This window comes from Panicum virgatum, chromosome 9N, assembly GCF_016808335.1.
Source record: "Panicum virgatum strain AP13 chromosome 9N, P.virgatum_v5, whole genome shotgun sequence".
Taxonomy (NCBI): Eukaryota; Viridiplantae; Streptophyta; class Magnoliopsida; order Poales; family Poaceae; genus Panicum; species Panicum virgatum.
In genome coordinates, this window is record NC_053153.1 from 32,993,072 (window position 1) to 33,016,635 (window position 23,564).

At 42.5% G+C, this 23,564-nt stretch overlaps 1 protein-coding gene and 1 long non-coding RNA gene across 2 annotated transcripts; one reads left to right on the forward strand and one right to left on the reverse strand.

The window, feature by feature from the left end:
- The first annotated feature begins 8,662 nt into the window (after positions 1–8,662).
- LOC120693012 lies at positions 8,663–9,843 on the forward strand. The gene is made up of 2 exons (XR_005682819.1): positions 8,663–8,768; positions 8,880–9,843. It is a non-coding gene; the product is annotated as an uncharacterized LOC120693012 (long non-coding RNA).
- Positions 9,844–11,155: 1,312 nt separating this feature from the next.
- Positions 11,156–13,371, reverse strand: LOC120692588 (trigger factor-like). The gene is made up of 3 exons (XM_039975944.1): positions 12,814–13,371; positions 12,146–12,226; positions 11,156–11,723 (listed from the first exon to the last, which is right to left on the reverse strand). Exons 1-3 carry the CDS (start codon positions 13,024–13,026, stop codon positions 11,460–11,462), a joined length of 558 nt encoding a protein of 185 aa, XP_039831878.1. The 5' UTR covers positions 13,027–13,371; the 3' UTR covers positions 11,156–11,459.
- Positions 13,372–23,564: the final 10,193 nt, after the last annotated feature.

Genomic DNA, 23,564 nt, shown 5'->3' on the forward strand with positions numbered 1-23,564 from the left:
TATTTCAGGGGCGCTCACCGTGCAGGTACTGTTGGAATACCTCCAAATTTGGGACCGTGTCAGACAGACCCAGCTCCTTCAGGATCAACCGGACAAGATTTGCTGGCGATGGACTGCGGACAGGGTCTTTTCCACTTCTTCGGCTTACTTGGCTTTCTTCATCGGTCAGCATCCGGTGGAGGGGGCCAAGCTACTTCGCAAAGCGCGAGCCCCGGCAAAGTGCAAATTTTTCATTTGGCTCGTCCTCCACGACAGATGCTGGACTGCTGCTTGGCGCAAGAGACATGGACTGCAAGATGACGACGCCTGCGCGCTCTGTGATCAATCTTCTGAAACCGTTGATCACCTTCTACTTTCATGCCCTTTCTCTCGAGAGGTTTGGTTCCAGGTTATGCGCAGGATTGGCCATGAAGGGGTGCTTCAGCAAGTCCAGTCCGATCTTTTCCTGGACTGGTGGTCTCGCGCTCGGAGGCTAATACCGAAATCTGGACGTCATGGCTTCGATTCTTTAGTGGTCCTAATCTCTTGGCTTTTGTGGAAGGAGAGGAACGAGAGAACTTTTCATCGCCATGTGCGACCGCTCCAGGAAGTCGTACCTCGTGTCTATGATGAGATCACAGTATGGTCTCAGGCAGGTTATAGGCAGTTAGAAAGTCTCTTTTCTCCGCTAGTAGCCCCAACCGGTCGCGAGATTCGGACAGGGTAATAGAGTCGTATGAAACTGTGAATCTTAGGACCGGTGTCCATCTCCGGATACTGGTCCCTTTGTAAAACTTTTTTTCTAACCTCTTCTTAATGAAAAACGTGCCCAGGCACGGTCGCGAAAAAAAAAATTAGTTCACCTGCCATGTTGATTATTTTCCACTGGAAACTAGTAGCTCCAACATTCAAATTAAAGAAATATAATAATATGTACGTAAGTACTTCCAATCTAATTTGCACGTGGATGCAATGGTTCGGTTGGTTCCGTACTTCTAGATCCTGACGGAGACGTTTAGCACGCCATATCAGAACTGAGGTGCTTCTTACAAATCGGTTGGGCTTGCGCCTCTTTGCTTGACCATTAATAGAAGGTAATGGAAAAGGTAACCACACGAACGGTTTCGCGGGAGGTTAGACTACTGTTGGGAAAGCTAGAGATGATGGGCTTGCGAAGCCGGTTCGAAGTTCTAATTAATGCGGCTTTTTTATTTTTATATTTTTTAAAAATATTTTTTACAGAAATATAATTTCGGTTTCACATTTTATAGTTTTATACCCCTACCGCCCGGCAAGGGGACGGCAGGGACCTATATGTAAATAAATATAAATTTTTTTTGCGCGGAGGCCCCTGGCAGGCAGCCCGCCCAACAGGGGGCGGCAGGCTCCCCCCAATATAAAAGCTGAGCCTCTTCCCTCGCATCCTCATTTCCTGACCACGAGATCCAGAGAGGGGAGAGGGAGAGAGAAGGGGTGAGAGAGGTAATTCCACCGGCGAAGCCCTACCGGATTTTGGATCTGACTGGAATGAAGAGATGGAAGAGGATAATGAAGAAGAGAACGTGCAAGCTCCAGAATCAGAACCAGAACCACAAGGTTTAGCAGATGAAGGCGAGCGGATACCTGGAATTGTGGAGGACATGGAGAAAAAAGACCAAGATGCGCGAATAATGGAGCAATGTGGGGACTCATTGGACGATGAGCACTTCCCAGTGTTAGGTGAATGGCATGAAGAGGGTTTTGAGAATCCAGTGGTACAAGATATCAGGAGTTCGGAGTTTGAATACAGAGTGAATGAGGTTGTACAAGGGGCAAAGTATCGTACTATTGAGGATGTGAAGGATGTTGTGAAGCTCTGGACTGTATCTCTAAGGAAGGAATTCAGAGTACTGAAGTCTAGCAGCAAAGAATACGAGGTGAAGTGTGCAGATAGACACTGTATATGGCGAGTGCATGCCTACAAGGGAAAGTTCAAGACACACTGGGAATGTTTAATTGTTACACCACATACTTGTAGATTGACAGGTGTTGTGGGACATCATCGTAATATCACATCAACTTTCGTAGCTAAGAAGATGTATGGGGTGATTCTTGACAAAATGGATTACGAGCCTGCATTGATAATTAGGGACATTGAACAGATTTTCCAGTATGTGATCAGCTATGCAAAGGCTTGGCGGGCTAAACAAAAAGTATTTGAGATGAGGTTTGGCACTTATGAAGCATCATATGACAACCTACCTCGTATGCTTAAAGCAATTGTGCACAGAAATCCTGGAAATGTTTTTGATACATACAGTGTACCGAGCTTGTCAGGGCGGCCAAGCATTCTGCTGCGAGCTTTCTTCTACATTGGAGCATGTGTGAGGGCATTCATTTACTGTCTTCCTGTTCTGTGTATTGACGGCACTTTCCTGATAGGGAAATATAAGGGAACAATATTGACGGCAATCAAAATTGATTGCAACAAACAGATAGTTCCCATCGCCTTTGTCTTTGTTGAGAATGAGAATACAGAAAGCTGGTACTGGTTTCTTGAACGTCTGAAGAATCACGTTGTTGTTGGAAGGCCTAATGTTTGCCTTATCAGTGATAGATATGCAGGTCTCCTTACAGCTATAATGCAGCTACAAGAAGGTAGTCCATTTTCACCTTCTATATGGCCAGATGTTGTCAGTAGGTGGTGTGTGAGGCATATGGCTGCTAATTTTTATGAGCGGTTCAAGAACAAGGATCCGATGAATTTGTTCAAGCGATTGTGCGCTCAGAATCAGCAGAGGAAGTCCAATGCTTTGTGGGGTATAATTGATGATATGAGCGCCGAATTGCTTAAGAGCCAGGCCTCATCATCCAGCAGGAGATGTTCTACAGATTCAGTAGTTGGACTTGCTAAGCCATTTTCACAGTGGATTGATGGTGCGCCTAAAGAGAAGTGGTCACTTCTGTATGACACAGATGGGAGGCGTTATGGAATCGAGACGACCAACCATGATGAGTGTTACAATATGGTAATGCGTCGTGTTCGTGGATTTTCTCTTGTTGGCATTGTTGAGTTCATCATGTATGGATGTATAAGGTATTTTAGGGAGCGGTACGCATGATCTAGGAGTGTGTTTTTGCAGAAGGGTCAATGAGTACATGGAGAAAAAAATTGAAAAGGCTCGATTTCACTCAGTTATATCAATGGGCACAAAGGAGCAAAGATTTGAGGTATCATGCAGGGACAGGACCGGACAGGGTGTCCGCAGACAAAGGGTAATTCAAGAAGTCTTGATAACCATTGACGGGAGGGTGTTCTGCCGATGCTAGAAGCCAAAGGTGCATCACTTATCATGCTCCCATGTCATCGCGGCTTGTTCTGTATCTGGGTTAGATGCTGCGTCATATGTTTCTCAATATTTCACAAAAGAAGCCGCAGCACAGACTTGGTGTCATGAGATATACGGCATCGGTATTCTAGGCCCATTCACTCAAAAAAATCCCCATCCAATGCTCATCTCTGATCTAGCTACGAAGAGGGGCATAGGCCGACGGCAGACACGTCGTATCCAGAACGGAATGGACGAGTCCGAGGCTGGAATGAAGAAAAAACATTGCAACTTGTGTGGAGCGGACGGTCACACTTACAAGAAGTGCCCACAGCTTTCAGTACTCACTGCTGCTGCCGAGGCTGGACCTTCCGGGAATCCAACGGATGGGTCGGCTCCACCTACAAGAACTCGCCGCATGTAGTTGTGCACGACACACCTTCCAATATATTTGTTTGTACGAAACTAAGTATATTGTGTATGTAGTATGCCTAAATGTCTTGTTTAATTAGTTGGCAGTGCGTATTTCTATAGAATTTGGTTGTAATGAATGGAACCTTCAATGTAATATCTTATGTGGTATCTTGTTTAACGTTCAATTTAAATTTCGTTCATTGTATCAAATTGGTCAGCCACAAATACTTGGACACATGGTTTGTGGCTACCTTTAGCACAAGCACCAATTAAACAAATCAAACAATTCTGAACGCCAGCTCTACTTGACCGAGTAATAGAGCCACACGAGGTTCAAGGTTCACAAAAAATGTAATCATTGCAATCAAACAAAGCAAACATATAAGTATTACAATTAAAGGTAGAGGAGGCCATCCGCCCCGTCACAATTTACTTCACAATCTAGACCGATCAACACCATAACACCATATGATACACATCATGTCATTTCTTGGAGGCCATAGTTCGGGGGGGGGGGGTATGAAGTCATCTAGGTCGTCATCCCAGTTAACAGAACTTGGTGCTGGAGGTGGTGCAATTTGACTTGATGAACTTATTGACTTTCCCTTTATCTCTTTTATGGTTCTACTTTCATGTACAGGGGGAGGAATATCATGTCTTGGAGGCCATGGTTTGGGGGACATGAAGTCATCTAGGTCGTCATCCCAGTTAACAGAGCTTGGAGCTGGAGGTGGTGCAGTTTGACTTGACGAACCTCCGGTTCTATGTGATTGCGGAGGCCAAGTACTATCACCCGAAAATCTTCCACGCCTCATTCGTCTTGTTGTTGCGGCATGAGTCCACCGAAGATACATACCAATTTACGAAAATTTGGTATTGATTTGTTAATCACCTCCGTGTCGTCGGGGTAATCCTTACATATAATTACACAACAATTTTAAAATTTACGGAATATGGATTACAAATGACTATAGATATTAGATCCGAATGATAGTTACCTTAATGTGCATCTCATACACCTCTGACCGCATCCATATTGTTGAAGTACTTTGTACGAAACCAATAACATTAGGATGATTAGCTAGTTCACATACCCTCATATACATCTTAAGGCGTTCTAGCAAGTGTCCATTTACATCTTGCGTTGTAATACCTCGAAACAATGTGAAATCTTTAAACTCTACTAATTTGGACAACACCATCTCTATCGTACCATCCGCTAATGGATCCAACTTCTTACTGATTACAAGATGTGTCATGATCTCAAGAATTATACTAGATTTTTCTTCGGTCCATGAAAATCCAACAGAATTGGAGGCAGCCATTGCCTTATGCTGCAATAGCAATAAGGTACTGTCATTCTAAGTTTACTATTCTATATTTCACTATCCAAAAACTAAATCTATTCTAATTCATAATTATTTTAGAAACAAGTCTATAATAGTTGAGAAATATTGGTTAACTGCGGTTCGGATTCAAAATCCGGCAGGGCTTCACCGATGGAATTACCTCCCTCACCCCTCCTCTCTCCCTCTCCCCTCTCTGGATCTCGTGGACAGGAAATGAGGGTGCGAGGGAAGGGGCTCAGCTTTTATATTTGGGGGGGGGGAGCCTGGCGCCCCCCTACCGGGCGGGCGGGCTGCCTGCCGCCCCTCCACCGGGCAACACGTGCCTGTCGCCCGGCAGGGGGGCAGCAGGCTCCCGCCAGAGGTCTCGCCCCCTGCCGGGCGATAGGGGTATAAAACTGTAAAATGTGAAACTGAAAATATATTTCTGTAAAAAACATTTTTAAAAAATATAAAAATAAAAAAGCCGCTTATTAATGGAGTGTTTCCTTTGAAGATATGCATGGGCTTCATGAATATATACGTTCTGGGCCGGCCGGTGCAATTGAGATGCAATGGAATATCGTTCGGTTTCCTAAACATGCACATAGGTCTGGCCCAAGACCGGGTGCGAAAGTATCATGCGTACCTAGTATGGAGGAATGCAAATCTCGACATTTCTCATGGGCCTAATTTATGCGGGAGAATAGCGGCGGCTCACGCCAACAGATATATATAACAGGCAACCAAAAGGTAGCATTTTGCGGCCCATTGCCTACCTAACCGAGTTCAATTTATTTATCGGTTAGGCTAGACCTAAGTTTATTTGCACCATGGAAAAATGTTCCTCTTGGTATATACTAATAAAATATATGCAAACAAGGAAAATAGGGAAAAAAAGTATATGACTAATTTAACATTTGGTTCAGGGTGTGGAGAGAGGGTTTGCTAGGGCCTGAGTCATTGTATTCGAGGCAAGGCATCGCAACCATCGGAAAGTGGTGAAATGGCAATGGTTTCACCAGAAAAATTGCTGCAGGTGATGAGAGCTACCAATAGAAACAGGGTAATAGCTATGGCATTACAATGCAGCATTCACTGAGAGGTGTCTCAGAGCGGCAGGTGAGGTTACGTACAAAACCTGATGTTGGTGTGGCATTATTATTTTATATATTTTAGGTTCTCATAAGCTCTTTGTTTTCGACGGTCTTCTGGGCACTTGCTTTTTGTTTTTGCACCCGCAATACCATGGTGTTGGTGTGTGATTGTCTGATTGCTGATATACACTCTACAGTGGATTAATGACTAGGTATGAAATTTACATATTCTCCAAAGAGGCTAGCTCTCGAACTGATGTTTCAAGAAGACATTGAGATTACACACATGTATCTTATATGACAGTTTTTGTACTTTCAGATGGCCAATATTTTGCAGCTATGGTAACTGTTTTGGCCTCTCATTTTTTTTTCTCTGTTCTTTTATTTGATATTATACTCGCTCGATATAGATGTAGCTGCTGGAACTTTCAGTATAGAGCTGCTGAAATCTAAAATGTATGATGTATCTTTCTTACTTGCTATGAGTCTAGGAACAATCATCCCTATCCACCTGCTGTTTTCCCAGAAATGTGAACTGTAGTCAATACCAATGACCAGATATACTATGTTTAAAAAATACTGTGGCACAATGAGCTTCATTGTGTGATTGTGTGTATGTGTGATTTACAACCCCTTGTTCTCAAAGCCCTCATAAAGTGTGCATTACTGTGTTAGGTAGGGTCAGAGGGAGATTGCATTTCTGCTTGCTTTTAGCCTAGTGGCCAACAACAATTTTCATTTCTGTGTTTGCCATGTTAAGAATCTGTACTGTTCATATAAGTCATGTTAAGCAAGTAAGCAGCTAGGACATTGTTTTTGAAGAGCAAGTCCACCCCAATTGCCCCCCCCCCTCAGACCGTACATGATGAGTTAAGCATTTCGATTGGTGGCAAAATAATCTCAATAACTTTGATCATTATTTGCTTGGATATTAAGTGTTTATAGGGATGTATTTGATTATTAGTTCACCCTGCAGTTTGAATATCTAAATTTTTATTTTTAACTATGATTCCGCACTGCAACTTTTCATAGTAATATATGCATCCTATAAGCTTTTAAGTAACAAAACATGTATATACTTCAGATATATACAAACCACAAATCTGAAGTTTGGGATTTTGTGCAGGCTAAAAGTGTGGGCTTCCTGAATTTTAATGTGATATTTTTTAATAATTTTGCAATTAAGTGCAACTAACCAGTTTTGTTACTATGAAATGTGTAGTTCCTTTTTTTTTGTTACAAGCGATATAGTATAAAACTCTAAAACATTAAAATGATAATAACATGGTCCTTCTTTTTAATATATTAGGTATAGTGATGTAGTTCCTGGGACCATGATATAGTTTGTAACATATTGTATTACAAAGGAATGAGTAGTTCCCTATACAAGTGTTGCATCCTTCATATAGTCTGTAACATTATAATTTTTCATGTACATGTTTTCCATCATTATTAATAAGTGAACCAACATAATTATAGTGTTAAGATTCGAGGCAGGAACTCTTGCAGTTGGAGAAGCTATATATAGGTTTCGTGTTTGTGATAATGTCATTTTTCTTCTTGATGAGATTGGCAACATCCTAATGAACCCTTGGTTTGCTTATCAATTAAGCAGTATATTTTCAGTGGTGAATATTGATGTATGCTAGTTTTTTTGTTAATGACAATTTGTGCATAAAAAATTATAAGTATCTAGATCTCGATATTTCATGGTGTTATTTTTTTTATTTTTGTAATCTCTAAAGATAATGAATGTACCCCTTTATCTTCTGTGTACTGTATGTGGCCCCTTTACCTCGTGCTTCTTGTTAGAGTATATTGGGATATCTCCAGATATGGTAGATTAGGATTGTGTGTCCCGACTTGCCTTATCTCTAAGGGAGGCTTCTTGCCCCCTAAGCAATGTACTCCTATGTAATCCGCCCATGAGGCTCAGCAATACAATCCATCCATTACACCAATTCTATTCTCCCACACTTCTACTTTCATGTTTCTTTTTGGTGCGGAGGCCAGAAGGGTTATAGTTTTTTTCTCGTCAATTTTTTTTCATAATGGTGCGCATGATGTTACTAACCATACTTCCTTTTGTTTTTCTCCCCCTAAGCAGATAAAAAAAATCACTCCACTGCAAGTCTGTGTGGGGTCCTTGTTCATGCAAGCAATGTATTTTTTAAATTATATTCCCAATTACATAAGCATGTTATGCTTACAGAGAGTGTTTTTGGTTTATCTCGTGCATGCGTGCTGTAAATTTTTATATCGACAAGGGTATAATCAATCTGCTTTGATTCAGTCTTTTGTAGTAGCCTCTGTTCATATATGCATCCTTATGAACTTTTATATAGTCTCATACTTTTTTTGTTGGTATGTGCATCTCCTTTTTTAATATTTATCTGCTATTTTGTTGTGATGATGCTACTTTCTAATACCTTTTTTTTGAACTGTCTACTTTCTAATACTTGGACTTCTTTTTGTTTAAAACGCAATTTCAGTGCATAATATGTGTAAGGTTACTTGTTAACAACCAGCAAACAAGTAGATTGTGTTAATTGCTACCTAGAGGCTTCCATCCAAGCTACTAATCTTTTTTTTCCCAATTTAAGATCGCCAGCTCTATTTGGCGAGCTGTGGAGGAGGAAGCCAATGTAAGCAGCAAGTGGCTGCTCTTCTTTTCCCTAGTTTTGTGGTGTCTTGTATTTTGGGTATCAATTAACTATAATTTGGTTATTGTGTGATCAAATGCCTTTGTCAACCAGGAAAAGGAGATATTCAGCATTGGTCCGCTGTCAGTACTGATGATGAGTGTCACGGACAATACCCAGTTTTGTAGATTTCAGCTATTGAGATATCAGTTTTACCTCACAATATGGTCTCCACTTTCAACTGTATGTCCATCACTCCATCTGCATTTATTTTTTTCTACCAAGTGCACAAATGTCGGTATTCTTTTCATGTAGTTGTGTTAGCTAAAAGTTCAGTTAACCAAGGTGTGCACAGTAGGAATTCATTGTATCATTCGCAGTTGGCTTGCCCTAAAAATTATATCATTATTAACTATTAAGGTGTGTGACCATACTTTCTGTACTTCCTAGTGTGATAATTACTGACATATATCAACTTTTAATTAGCTTAGTCATCAGAGTGAGTTCAAGTGTTCAACTATGTGCAGCCTAATACTCACTTTAATAGAATCATAGGAGAGGCAGCTCTGTGTTTTCCCAACAAGTTACACCTCCAACCGGAAGTGATGTGAATTTTCCCACTCTGGACTCTAGCTTTCGCTTGAAAGCATATTTGTGTATTACTTTGTTGGAGCAACCCTATTTGGTAATGTTGTTTTTTTGCTTCCAGTAGCATTACAATGATTTAGATTATTTTCTCATGTACAAGCTAGAATAAAGCAATAGATAAGATTTGGTGTTTCAGTCTGCAACCACATAACTGGGCCAATCCCAGCAGAAGCTCGGTCTCTCCAGCAACCACATTATAAGGTGCAATCCCTTAATCTGTGGCCCTCCTTGTAAGCCTCAAGCCTCCGATACTTGCGAGTGAAGGTGGAGGATACACAAATTTGTACATTAAATGTTTGGATAGCTGTAGTAATTAAATTTTAATTGTAAGTTTTGTTGCAAGCCACAAAATTCAACAGTAATATTTTCATCTATCGTGTTCCAAAAAAATCAGGTAATGTTTTTTATTTATTGTGTTCCAAAAAGTTTACATGTAATTATATTGTCTTATATGGTCTGTTGTGTTCCAAAAACTTACATGTATTTTTTTATTTGTTGTGTTCGTAAAAAAGTTGCATGTAACCTTTTTTGTTGTGGTTTAAAATTATTTGTTATGTTTCAAAAAATATATACCTTTTCATTTGTTGTGTTCCAGAAAAAATAAAAAAATTTACATGTAACTTTTTTTTAGTGTTAGGGGAAAATCACAAACGAAACAGGTAATTGGGCCTAATGTTTTGTAATGGGCCGGTAACAAACCCCTTAGCAGGCCTCCAACCGAACAAAGACCAGGATCATAAATATTAGGGAAAAAGTTAACATGTCCACAAAACCACAAAAAAAAAAACCACAAGTGCGTCCTTTATAGCTGTGTTCTCTTAACGGGTGTGCTACAGTAAATTAGGGGCCCGATAAACAACAGCTAGCACAACAAAGTGTGGGCGCTCGGTAGAGGCATTGCTTGACGATCCAATGGGTGATTGATGGTTAGCTAAATTTCAATCGATTGTTGTGGAGACAGATCCTATATATATACCTTTTCCATTTCGAAAGCACGGCGTGGTCTCCCCGGTGTCTTCTCGGACGGCATGCAATTTTCTATGTTGACTGCGTGGTGCCTTGTCGCTCTCGATCTTCATCAGTCAACAAAGTGGTAGAGTTGGAGGGAGGGGCCGGGAGAAAAAGGACGAGAGGTTAGTTCCATCACTACACCAAACTAGAATTACCTTGGCGGCCAAAAACCGCCAAGAAATATACCAAAACCGCCAAGGAAATCATCCTTGGCGGCTGGCCGCCAAGCAAAATGCGCCACGAATAGAGGGCCAAGGAAACATGATTTACTTGGCGGCTAGCCGCCAAGGTTATTTTTCTTGGCGGTTTGGCCGCCAGGCTAGGACTAACGGCAAAATCTTCGCTGCGCCAAGGAAATATTGCAACCGCCAAGGATATAATTTCCATGGCGGTTGTCGACCGCCAAATAAATTACATTCCTTGGCAGGCTGAAGCCGCCAAGTAAATCAGTTTTCTTGGCTGCCAAGAACCGCCAAATAAATTTATTTCCTTGACTGTCGGTAACCGCAAGGTAATTTCTTTTCCTTGGTGACCAGCAGCAGCCAAGGATTAAGGATTACTTGGCGTTCCAGCCGCCAGGTTAAGTCTATTTGCTTGGCTGCTTTCCACCACCAAGGTAATTCTATTTGCTTGGCTGCTTTTTATGGCCAAGTTAATTCAGTTATATTGGCCAAGCAAATGTTTGAAAGAACCAGAAAAATAAAAATAATGGACTGGCAGGCAGAATTCAATATAGATCCAAATTGGATTATATGATCGTTGAAGCAATATATAAATCATACATCCATTAGTTCATCACAAGTCCATATGCATAGCTAAAGGCAAATATGTCTGCCATATGCATGCATCATGCCTACATATAATCTGTGGCAAATATTGTATCATGCCTACATGTCACATCACATGCACAAAATACATTAGCAAAAGATTGGCTAGCATATGCAGTATCTACCAAAATAAGCCAACAGTCAACACCACATCCTCCAGTCAGTAGGGGTTGCTTGCTTTAGTTGAGGTCACAGTCATGGTCACTAATCATGAATAGCCTTCGACAGCTCTCTCATCATCAGCATCTCCTTCGACGGGTCGCTCGCCATCAACGTCATCTTCTAGGTAGGGATTGGCTTCATCATTTCCTTCAAAGGAGGCATCATCATCGACGTCGTCGTCGTCGTCATTGTCGTCGTCGTCATTGTCGTCGTCGTCATTGTCGGCATCGCTTTCATTGTAAGTGTCATCATCGTCGCTTTCATCGCGCCTATCAACTGAGTGAGAGCCTCCATGTGATGAGCAAACAGCCTGCAAATCAGTAAATTTTCAGTTATATGATAATGTAGGAACTGAGAACCAACATATAATCTCAGTAAATAAACAGTTTCAAGCTGTTGTATGATCATGTAAGAACTAAGAACCAACATATAATCTGAGTAAAAAACAAAATTTGATGCCATCTGCAGCTACATGCTTAATTCCCAGCCAAACAAGAGGCTGCAACTAAATTATATAGCAACTGAGAGGAATTAACCATGTCAAACTAATGGTGGCTACCTTACCATGGAATTAAATCTAAGACTGCCATTTCTAATCAACAAGAAGCCACTTGTTCACTGCTGCAACTCATATTGGCATTCTGCCACCAAACAGTATTAATTTTCTAGATGAGATGTTCTCCATATGCAAAACATGAATGGTACAGATAATCATTCAGTTCAATTTGTAACCTGTTGACGACGTGCATCAATATTTTCTAGACGGGACAGCAGCTCTGCAGGCGGTTCTTTTCCAAAATCAGCATACATTGCCTGCAATTGAAAAGTATATAAATAAAAATGCAGACATGTCAAGATATTGATTGTGCCATCCAAGCTATTGGCAAGTTACTTAATCAGCTGCAATGAATATATACCCAGTTTTAGGAATGAATAAAATAGCTGCAAGTTACGACAATATTTGTATGCAATTCTCGAAGTACCAGAATGTAACATAATTTTCTAAGAAACTTAAATCCTCTGTACATAAGCAATTTAACCTGTACCACACAAATGATTCGCTTTCAGTTGTAGTGATGGTCAACTATATAAACCAGAACCTGATACACTGACACAAAAAGCAATGTTTAAATGCAATAAATATCATTTGTAAAATTGTTTACGTCAGATCTCATCACCTAAAGAATCTCAAATCCAAGATTTTTGGTCTTGTCATCACTACAGATATAGCAAATCAGAGTACATTGCACATCAAAGGAAAAATAGGCAAAAACAATAGATCCAGCTTCACGCGTTCCTGGCATTTGGCGAAACCCTAGCACCATAAATTAGGAGCACATGCCATGTATGAATCCTTAAATGGGAACAAACAAATTGACGCATAAGCTTCTTTACAGTACCTGTGCATGTCGTGCTTCACAGCGAGAGGGGATATACGGGAAGATTTCGAGGGAGGAGAACTCGGGGTAGGTCTCCAGTTGGGGGGCATCGATGTGGAGACAGTGGCCGGCATCTGGAGATGGCCTCCGGCGGAGTCCCCCGACGGCGTGCAGGAGGCGGGGGTCGGCGGCATCCCGCGACGGTGTACAGGCGGCGTCGGCGGTCGGCGGCATCCCCCGCAGCGTGCAGGCGGCAGCGGCCGGTGGGGGCGGCGCCCGGCTCAGAAGAGGCGGGTCCACGCCCGGCCCTCAAGGAAGCAGGGTCGCGCGGGGCATCGCCCGGATCTGGGCCTCGGTGGAGGCTGGGTGTCTGCGTGGGGTGCTCAGGGAGCCAGGAGCCAGGGGCCAGGGGCGGCACCCAGCTCGGGGGAGGCGGGGTCGGCGCCTGGCCGTCCGGGATGCGGGGGTGGTGCCGGCCGGATTAAGTGGATCTGCTGGTGAGCCGAACAGAGAGCGAGAGGAGAGGGGTGGCGGCTGGGTGGGGGATGTCTGAATATGAGAATTATATACTGAGAGGTTAGGGTTTTCGATTTTGGGCCGGTTCTTGTAGCGGGAAATCGCCGAGAGGCGCGAATCGACTGAAACCGCGCGCGCGGTGCCAAATAGTGCATGGCAAATGGAGCGCAGGTGCGAATCTAGTGAAAAAAAAAGTTCTGCGTACTAATTTTCCTGTGACGTTATTTAAAACTATAGAAAAATTGCTCCAGTGTGTTTTGATAAGACTATTCCTGAGTCAGAAAAATGGGCCTTTGAACTATGTCTAGCTCAAATTAGATTTAGAAAAATGAATAAAAATATATTTAGGCTCATATGTTCTATTTTAGATCATATACTAAAAATTGATGAAAAATTAAATAGTCTTCTAGAGACAATTCAAACTTCTACATCCAAATTAGCACGTAATAATTATAATAATATCAAAATTATGTTAGAAAATTCTACAAATCGGCGTGACAATATATTTTTGACCCATAAGATCGTAATAAAAATACTAAATGATTTCACGAAAGTGAGACCACATATTGTTCACAAAGGGATACATCTCTCACATACTCCCTCCTTCCTCGTTTGTTTATAAGGCACGGTGGAACATGGCACGGTCTTCCAAACGATACTTTGACTATTTATTTGTCATATATTATATCACTTATGATTATAAATTTATAATCATTGTAAACTATATTTGATCACGAATCCAATCATATAAAATTTACATTATAAAAATTAAAAATTAATAGTTAAATTATTGGTCAAAGATATAAATGTTTGAATCTTGATATGCGTGTGTGCCTTATAAACGAGGAAGGAGGGAGTAGTTTCTAGTAATTGAAGTTGAACTTTGAGATTTGACCATCCCATAACATGATCGAACTCATATGCAACTCAATTTCGGACACCACCTTATCTTGACCATAATATTGGAAAATATCAAGTTAAATTAGTAATTATTGTTCAAAAACATGTTTTTCTATTCTCTATTAAGTTGGAAGAAAACATGTCATAGGAAAAAATTTAAGACATGGTAATTATCATACAACAAATGCCACTAAGTGAAATATCCTAATTTTAGAAAAAAGAACTATCAAATTTGATGTTCTCACGAGGAAGTAATACCAACTACAAAAGTTAGTTCTAGATTAAAAAGAAAAGGATGGTGTCATATTCAATGAGGGGCTCCTATTGGTGTTGATCATTCAGGATTGCAACCATTTGCAGATTAGTGCTAGGTAACAAATACTGTTTGGTCGACAACCTAATGGTCATACAACAACAATATATTCTTATGATTGCAAATATAAATATGTATGCAGATATAATATAAGGACTAACAAAACAAATCTTATGTGCATTCATGATTATATGACATGTGTACTCATTTAGAATGAGATGTGCAGAACTAATGTGTATTTATTTTAACAAAATTAATGATCTTAATTATTGCAATATAGTATTGTGCCATAAACGAAGGACAACGTATAGAAATGCACACTTTCCTTGGTGGTTTGATGAAACAGCCAAGGAAATGCGCACTTACCTTGGCGGTTTGATGAAACAGCCAAGGAAATTACAAATTTACTTGGCGGTTTGAATAAAAGGCCAAGGAAATGCGCATTTTCCTTGGCGTACTTTGAAAACCACCAAGGCAATTACAAATTTTCTTGGCTGCCTACAAAATCCGCCAAGGAATTATATTGTACTGGCGGTTAGCAAGCACCGCTAAGGTAATACTATATTTCTTGGCGGTTCAAATTTGGCCGCCAAGAAAATTCCTTGCCGCCAAGGTAATTCAGTTTTGGTGTAGTGCATGGAGCTTCCCGCTTCTCGTATGGATGTTTGGTACTAACACGATTATTCCAAATGCTGCTAGCCTGCTACCAAATTAATTAGCATCTATCCCAACTTCAATTGTTACTAGCTAGATAATTTTCAGAATTTTTCTAAATTAAAGATAACAAGATTAGTATTGTGAGGTCCCCATCTTCGCAGGTGAGCTAGCATGTTGATGTAGAAATTTGCCCATCTTATTAGCGTTTGACTGTCTGACGAGTCTACATTTGATTTTGACGAAGAAAACTGCAGGTATGATATTCGACTATCATATATACAAAGATTGCAATATTTTCTCTAATCGTCTCGGGGCCGTGCATGCTATGAACTTTCAAAGAATCCTGTGCTTCAAAATGCCCAAACTTGAAAAATGGAAGACCACGCGCGCGCACACGTGACACGTGGCCGCCCCCTACATGGACTGGACATCACAATTACCTGGCGCCCCAGCAGGCGGCTCTGAGGGAGAGGGAGGCCAAATCACGGAACGGGATTGTTCAGTGTCCTTTTTTACGGCCGTACGTCTCCTGCCGGGGATCGGAAGAAACAACGTGATGGTGCGAACTCGCGCACGCAGGCGCAGGCGTCAGCGTCGTCGCCGGCCGGGTCCGGAAGCCCCGGGCCGCCTCGCCTGTTACCATCGACAAGTGGCGCGCTGTCCCTGTCCGGCTCCACGGCCTCTCCGGCCCGACGCCGACGAGAGCGTTACGGCTCCCCAGGTGCGGCGCGGTGTGGTCTGCGGGCGCGCGGTTGCGATTCCGAAATCCGGCCGGGGGCTCCGTCACGACCGCTTCTGCAAAGATTTTCTCGAGGTATGGACGTGATAAGGGGGAAACCACCGCGTTGGAGAAGAAAACGGAGGCTACTAGTCACTAGTGATAACTGGGTAATCCTGGAAATACCCAATTTTTTTAAAGAAATTTTTGATGATCAAAATTGGCAGACTGTGCAAACCGGCCAGACCGTTATGCACAAATCGTTTGACCAGTCAAGGTGACTTTGTCAAAATATAAATTTTATTTCACCATTGCGTAGCACTCGTTGAGATGATAAAAATGCATATGTAGAACATCCAATTTGAAGTTCGGATGAAAGAGTTATGACTTCTGGAAGACTTGACACAGGGTCGGACCGGTCACACCGGTCCGGTAGACCGGTCAAGCCGGTCCAAACTGCACAGTTCGGGTTTAGAGTTGTATTTTGACACAGAATTTGTATAAAATTAGACTCCTAATGGGGTAAGACCCCCCTTCCTATAAATATAAAGGGCCACGGCCGATTGAGGTTTATCTCATCGATCAAACACAAAAACTTTTATCATTTTACATTCTTTTGCCCTAATTTTTTCAATCTACTACTTGTTGTTACTCCTTCGTCTCTACGTCGATTGAGGGAGTTCTAGGTGGTCTGCCGACCCTAGAACAACCCTGCATGCGCCGGCCCCGACGGGTCTTCCTGGGTTAACGTTTGTAGGTTGGTCACCGTTTTTTGCCGGCGGCGACTGGTCTGACCGCTCCTTGAGATCGATCTGACCGGTCTGAGCGGCGGCGCTGCAACGCGCACTTCTGCTCGCTGCACGGTCGAGTGCGTTTCGTGTGATGGCCCTAGATTTGCGCCAACACATTTTTGGCGACTCCACTGGTGATAGAATCAATCGGCTACCATGGCCATTAAAATTTCTAAATTTAGTGATGTTGATGACGCCAACATCTCAAGGCCGACTGTTCAACAACTCTCAACCGAACATCAGAATGCTCTTGATGACATCCAAAAGAAGATCAGAGAGTAAAAGGAGAAGGAGATCCAGAAGCTGGAGGAAGAAGCCATGAAGCAATACATCTCGCACTTCTCCATCGATCGACAAGGGAAGGTCACAAAGGATGTTGCCTTCGATGCTACACAGTTTGAGGTAAAATTCAATGAGTACGAACAGTCTGTTCTTAATTCAGAAATAGCTAATGCTATACATAATGTTGTTTCTTCTCATATGAATAATAAGTTGGATTTTGTGGGTCAAAATCTTCATAGTATGTTTGATGATCGGTTTAGCCGAATAGAATCGCATCTTGGTATGAAACCTATCGGTAGTGATAAAAATACGTCTATATATAATACCGATAAGGCAATGGATGATTCGGCTAATGACAGAATTTCAACTAATAATGTTTTAGTGACTAATTTGGCTAATCAGTATAACCAAATTAATTATAATAACCGAATTAATTATAATTCAGCACCTCATGCAAACATGCCGTATGGGGCACCAAATTCGTTGCAACATTCTACAACGCTGAATTTTGCTCAACCTTATGGTACACCTAATGTAAATTGGCTTAGGGCCGATAGTTTTGGATCTGGCAGCATTAAAGATGAAGTGATTAAAATTTTTAGGCAAACTTTTGGTATAGATCCAAAAGGGAGATGCCGATCATATCAAAGACCATACCCTCAACAATACGAGCATGTTGCATATCCACAGGGTTTTAAAATTCCTGAATTTATTAAATTCACTGATGATGATAGTAGAACTATATTGAAGCATATAGACTAATTAATTATACAATGTGGTGAAGCTAGTTCTAGTGATATTTACAAATTGAGGTTATTTCTTTTATCTCTATCGGGTGCTGAATTTACTTAGTTTATTTTATTTTATTGCCACCTGTCGGTACCCTGCAACTGGGGTACCCACTCCTACTGTGCCAAGACTCGCGTAGTTATCCGTAACTACGCCCTAAGGAGCTGAGCAGCCGGACCCCTGGGGTCCGACTCCATCTCACCGGACCAACGGTCCCGGACCCGCTTCCCGCTCGGGGACGGGTCCGGTGTCACCACGTGTCCTAGAGGTGGAAATACTCAGTACCTGTGGCCGCGGACCCGGACCCCCGCAGGTGGGTCCGGGACCTCCACGTGCCATCCGGACCCCCGCAGGTGGGTCCGGGACCTCCACGTGCCATCCGGACTCCCGCAGATGGGTCCTGGACCTCCACGTGCCTATCCGGACCCCCGTGAGCTCTCGGCTCAGCTAGCTGCTCGGGAGGGGTCCGGAGCCGCCACGTGTCACGCGGGCGCGGGCGCAAGCCTTCCGCTGGAAGCTCCCTCACCCACCCGCATTAAGTGCGAGTGGTTGAGGTGGGCTCTGCTGCCTCTGGGCACGGGGCAGCTTTTGTCAGTCCACACTATGGATCGCCAATTACCGACGCGGCTCGTCATTTACCAAGACAAGCATTAAAGACTCAGCGCCGTGCGCATGCGCGACGAGTCATGATGACCAGCTACTGACTGGAGCAACAGTGCACACTGCTACAGTGGACTGAGTCAGTAGTTCGGCGCTTCATCATGACCTCGACGCGCGGCTGCAGATGCTAGACTCTACTCTGACAGGACAGCACAAGACCATCCCTGGTCAGAAGCTACGCACGGAAACCGACGACAAGATCTCCGGATCTGAGGCATTGAAGGCCAAAGTGTAGTTTATAATACATCGCCGGGTCCACATGTCGGGGCCCCGCTCAGTGTACGTGCTCTCCTTGGACATATAAAAGGGAGAGCACACCCGCTAGAACACAGATGCTCAGACTCTCTCAAGACTCAGCTAGAGAGCGCAAGCAATACAACACACAGTGGACGTAGGGTATTACGCTCCGGCGGCCCGAACCACTCTAAACCAGCTGTGTTCATCGCGTTCTTGAGTGAGATCGAACTAAGACTAGCTAACCCCCGAGTTCACACCCTCTAGGCTAGGGCGGGTGCCTTCCGCCACCCGGCTGTGGTTTGCAGCCCCACGACACCACCCAATTCAGTTCGCACATGGGCCGATTTAGAGCATAAATTCCATGATTATTTCTTTAATAGTGAAACTGAGTTGAAATTGTCACATCTTACATCAGTTAAGCTAAAGTTATGTGAAGGTGTCGCTGAATATATTGGAACATTTAGAGATATTAGAAACCGATGCTATAGTTTGACAATTTGTGATAGAGATTTGGCTGATCTAGCTTTTGCTGGTTTATTTGATTTTCATAAAGAAAAACTAGATGGACAAGAATTTCTAGATGTTAGTCAAGTTCTACAAAAGGCTCTAGCTAATGAAAGCCGAGTTAAAGAGGCTAGAAGCTTGCAAAAGTCCAATAAAAAGCCTAATCGTTTTGTTTATGTTCTTGGTTGTGAATCGAATTGTTTGGACGATGAAGGCAATGATGTTTATGCTGCTGAATTTGCTTGACCTTTTAATGATAAACCTTGCACTTGTGGTTCTTTCAAGCCGATTCAAAAAAATCGACAAGATACTATTAAGTTTACTTTTGATGTATCCAAATGTGATCGCATGTTTGATGAATTAAATAAATTGGGATACATTAAATTGTCTAATGCTATTCCGCCGCTTGAGGGATTAAAGCGGCATGCTTACTGCAAATGGCATAATTCATTCTCTTATGCAACCAATGATTGCAACATATTTATAAGATAAATTCAATCGGCCGTTAATGAAGGTCGATTGGTTGTTCCACAAATGCAAGTTGATTGGTTGTTCCACAAATACAAGTTAATAGTAATACTTTCCCTATGCATAATGTTGAATTACAGAATCTTAAGGTTTTAATTCGACCCAATCAAGCCGAATCAACAAATGAGAAGAATGTAATCATTGGTGAATCAAGATTTGAACCTCCAAAATAGAACAAAGGAATTACAGAGAAAAAGTTCCCTGAAACTTCATCAGAAAATTCAATGCTCGGGGGACAAGATCAGAAGAAGGGCGCCAGGTCTTCTCAGACCGGTCTGACCCGGCTGACCGGTCCCTCTGGAAATTCTGGAAAGAATTCCAGAAATGCCAAGAAGAAGGGAAGACCGAGTTTCAAGGAACTCTTGGCCAAATATGAGGAGAAAGGAATTACTCAGAAGCAGAAAAAGCAACCAGATCAAGCCAAAGATACAAAATCATCGTCGAAGTCTCATGAGCAATCAGCTTCTCATTTGCAACAAACTAATAATACTTTTACACCATGTTTATTTGGTGAGCCAGTTGCTCTATGGTTCTAGTGGTATCTTTACTATTGCACAACTTTGAAATATAATAGAATATATATATATATATATATATATATATTATATATATATATATATATATATATATATATATGCATCCATATTTTATTCAATATCCTTCTACATATCCAAGGTTTAGTGCCTCTCAAAGACTGAGTGCTCCTTGCAATAATCTGGTCAGAAGCAAACTCGATTGCAGCAAAAAGGATAAGAAGGATATGAAGCAAAATAACCAATGTGTACAGCCGAGGTGGTGTCCCTCAGGCTTATCTCACACCCAAAAGAGGAGATTGCAAAGGATGCGGAAGAAGGAGTCCATGGAACAACAAGTGGAGGTTGTACTAGCAAGATCGGTGAGCGTGAAGCAGATATGGAGGCCTAAGCGACTTGTATTGTCATCAGCTTGAAGAAGAAGCAAGATATGGCCGACAGTGTTTTTCGTCCTTAGAACAAAAAATGGCCGATGCATGTTTATCATCGTCCTTAGCCAATTTTGATCCAAAGGCTTATTTTTTTGGTATGCAAGCAATACCAAAAAACAGGGGGTCATATGTTGATGACCAAAATTGACAGACTGTGCAGACCGATCAGACCGGGATGCACATACCGGTCTGATCGGTCAAGATGACTTTGTCAAAATGCAAATTTGACTTCACCATTGCGTAGCTCTCGTCGAGATGATTAAAATGCATATGTAGAATGTCTAATTTGGAGTTCGGATGAGACAGTTATGACTTATGTAAGACTTGACACAGAGTCGGACCGGTCAGACCGGTCTGGTAGACCGGTTCAAACTGCACAGTCCGGATTTGGGGTTGTATCTTGGCACGGAATTTGTATAAAATTAGACTCCTAATAGGGTAAAACCTTCCCTCCCTATAAATATAAAGGGTCACGGCCGATTGAGGTTTATCCAATTAATCAAACACAACAACTTTTATCTTTTTACTTTCTCTTGCTCTAACTTTTCTAATATACTACTTGTTGTTCCTCCTTCGTCTCTACGTCGATTGAGGGTGTTTTAGGTGGCCTGCCGACCCTAGAACAACCCTGCGTGTGCCTGCCCGACGGGTCTTCTCGGGCTAACATTCGTTGGTTCGTCACTGTTTTGCCGGCGGCGACCGGTCTAACCACTCCTTAAGACCGGTCTGAGCGGCGGCGCTGCAACGCACGCCTCTGCTCGCTGCACGGTCAAGTGCGTTTTGTGTGTTGGCTCTAGATTTGCGTCAACTGAAATCAAGTATACTTTAAGTTTATACACAAATACATAAAGTTAGGTTTGTTTCTCCGTTTCTTGAGTTAAATGTCTCATGAGTTAAATGTAACCCCACCGAACCAAATTAACTCTCTTTGTCTCCTCTCTATCCCTCTCACGACTCACGAACGGAAAGCCTGCCCGAAGTACAGGATTTTTTTATCCTAACTCGCAAAATTGAAACCCCCAAATCAAGAGCCCTAGGGAATAGGGCTAGGGCGCAGTGTGGTGGCGTCCAGCGGCTGCCATGCTCGAGTCCTGCCACCACGCCCGTGGAAAGGGTGGCCGCCGGTGGCTGGCCGCGGCGAGGAGGAACTGAGGGTGAGGAGCCAAGGCCACAACCTGCGAGGGTTGATGAGGGGTCGAGTGGCGGCGGTCCGGAGCGGCCGACCGGTGGAGGGCCGAGGGCCAGGCTGGCAATGAACCGTACCTGACATATAGCAAGCACAGCAGCAGCAGTGATAGAGCAGGAGCAACAACAACCGGCCAGTTCCACTTGGCCTCCTACCAGAGATGGCGATGACTCGAAACAGAGTATGAATCAAGTGAGGAAGCTATTTACGGTCTTGATTTACTTCCTCTTTGATTACCAGTATTGACAATTTGAAATATGTTAAACTTTTTTTTTTACTTTTCGACCGTACTTTTTTGAGTTAGAAGATGTGAATACCAACTCTAGAATCCTAGCTCCACCAGCGACGGGATACTCCTAGTGCAGAGCAGTGGTGGAGCTAGAAACCAAAGAAGGGGGGCAATTCATACAAATGAACTGTAACTATACTAGAGCATGCCAAACGCGGAAAGTTGTTACTTATCTATGCAAAGCCAAAGAAGAAAGCTCCTGGGCTAGGCTAGACCGCTAGAGCGATTTAGTCAAGGCAATGCCGGGCTAAAAGCTGCCTGCCAGCACATTAACAGAATGAAAGGAGCGGCCCAACAAAATAGAGAGCACCCAATATAACCATAAGGGTTTCCAATCTTCTTCCTCCTTGCTTATTGTGCTTAGATTGGATCATCAGAGCAGTCATGGCAGTTTCGGTGCTGCACCAGAAGCTGTGGCAGTTTCGGTGCTGCAGCCGAGTGGCTGTGCGGCAGCCGCTGCCGCTGCAATGGCAGCTGTGAGGCTAGCGTGAAGGGAGAGGGGGGAGCGTTGCCCAGGTTGGCCAACAATAAGCTCCGTCCATTGAAGAGGGGTATGTAGGCAGGCCCTGTTTAGTTTCTAAAAAAATTTCTATAGTATTTATCACATCGAATGTTCGGACATGCATAGAGTATTAAATACAGTTAAAAAATAACTAATTATACAGTTTGACTGATTAGCACGAGATGAATCTTTTAAGCCTAATTAGTCCATGATTGGACATTATTTGTTAAGTAACAACAAAATATACTACAGTACCAAAAATCAAATTTTTTCACCAACTAAACATACCTCATACCCCTAGTATAGTAATAGGGAAAGGGTGCTCCCACTCTACCATAGAGAGGCAATCAATCTCTGCCACTTTGGAACGTAGGTACAAGGAACATGGCAGTTTCCGTAGGAGTGTCCCGTCACTTGGTGGTGGAGCTTAAAATAAGAGTTTTATGAGCATTAAATAAAATGACATGTTAGTATTTTTTTATAATATTATAGTATAATAACATAGGGAGAGGCTTTTATGGAGATGAAACCTTATGTACACTATTATGCAGATAGCTTGTGTCTTGCATATAACCTAAAAAACAATAATAGGTGAAACTATGCATTGAGAGGAGGTGTTTCATCCTAATTTCAAATATTTTAAGATGATGTGTCATTCTAGGTAATTGTATTCATGAAACTTCTATTGAGAATGGTCTAATGTGATACGTCGAGCACATGTCTTAGACAGGTCGAGCACAAGTCCTGTTAGACTCGGAGCAGCGGGACTGCTCATTAAGGCACATAATGTTCTAGAATAGGGATGGGACATGACCCATACCTTATCCTATTGTAACTACTCAGATACAAGTAGAACTTGTCAGAATAGAAGGCAACTACCCAACTAGTGCTTGTGTAGGACTCTATAACAACTAAAACAACTACCCCTCCAAATAA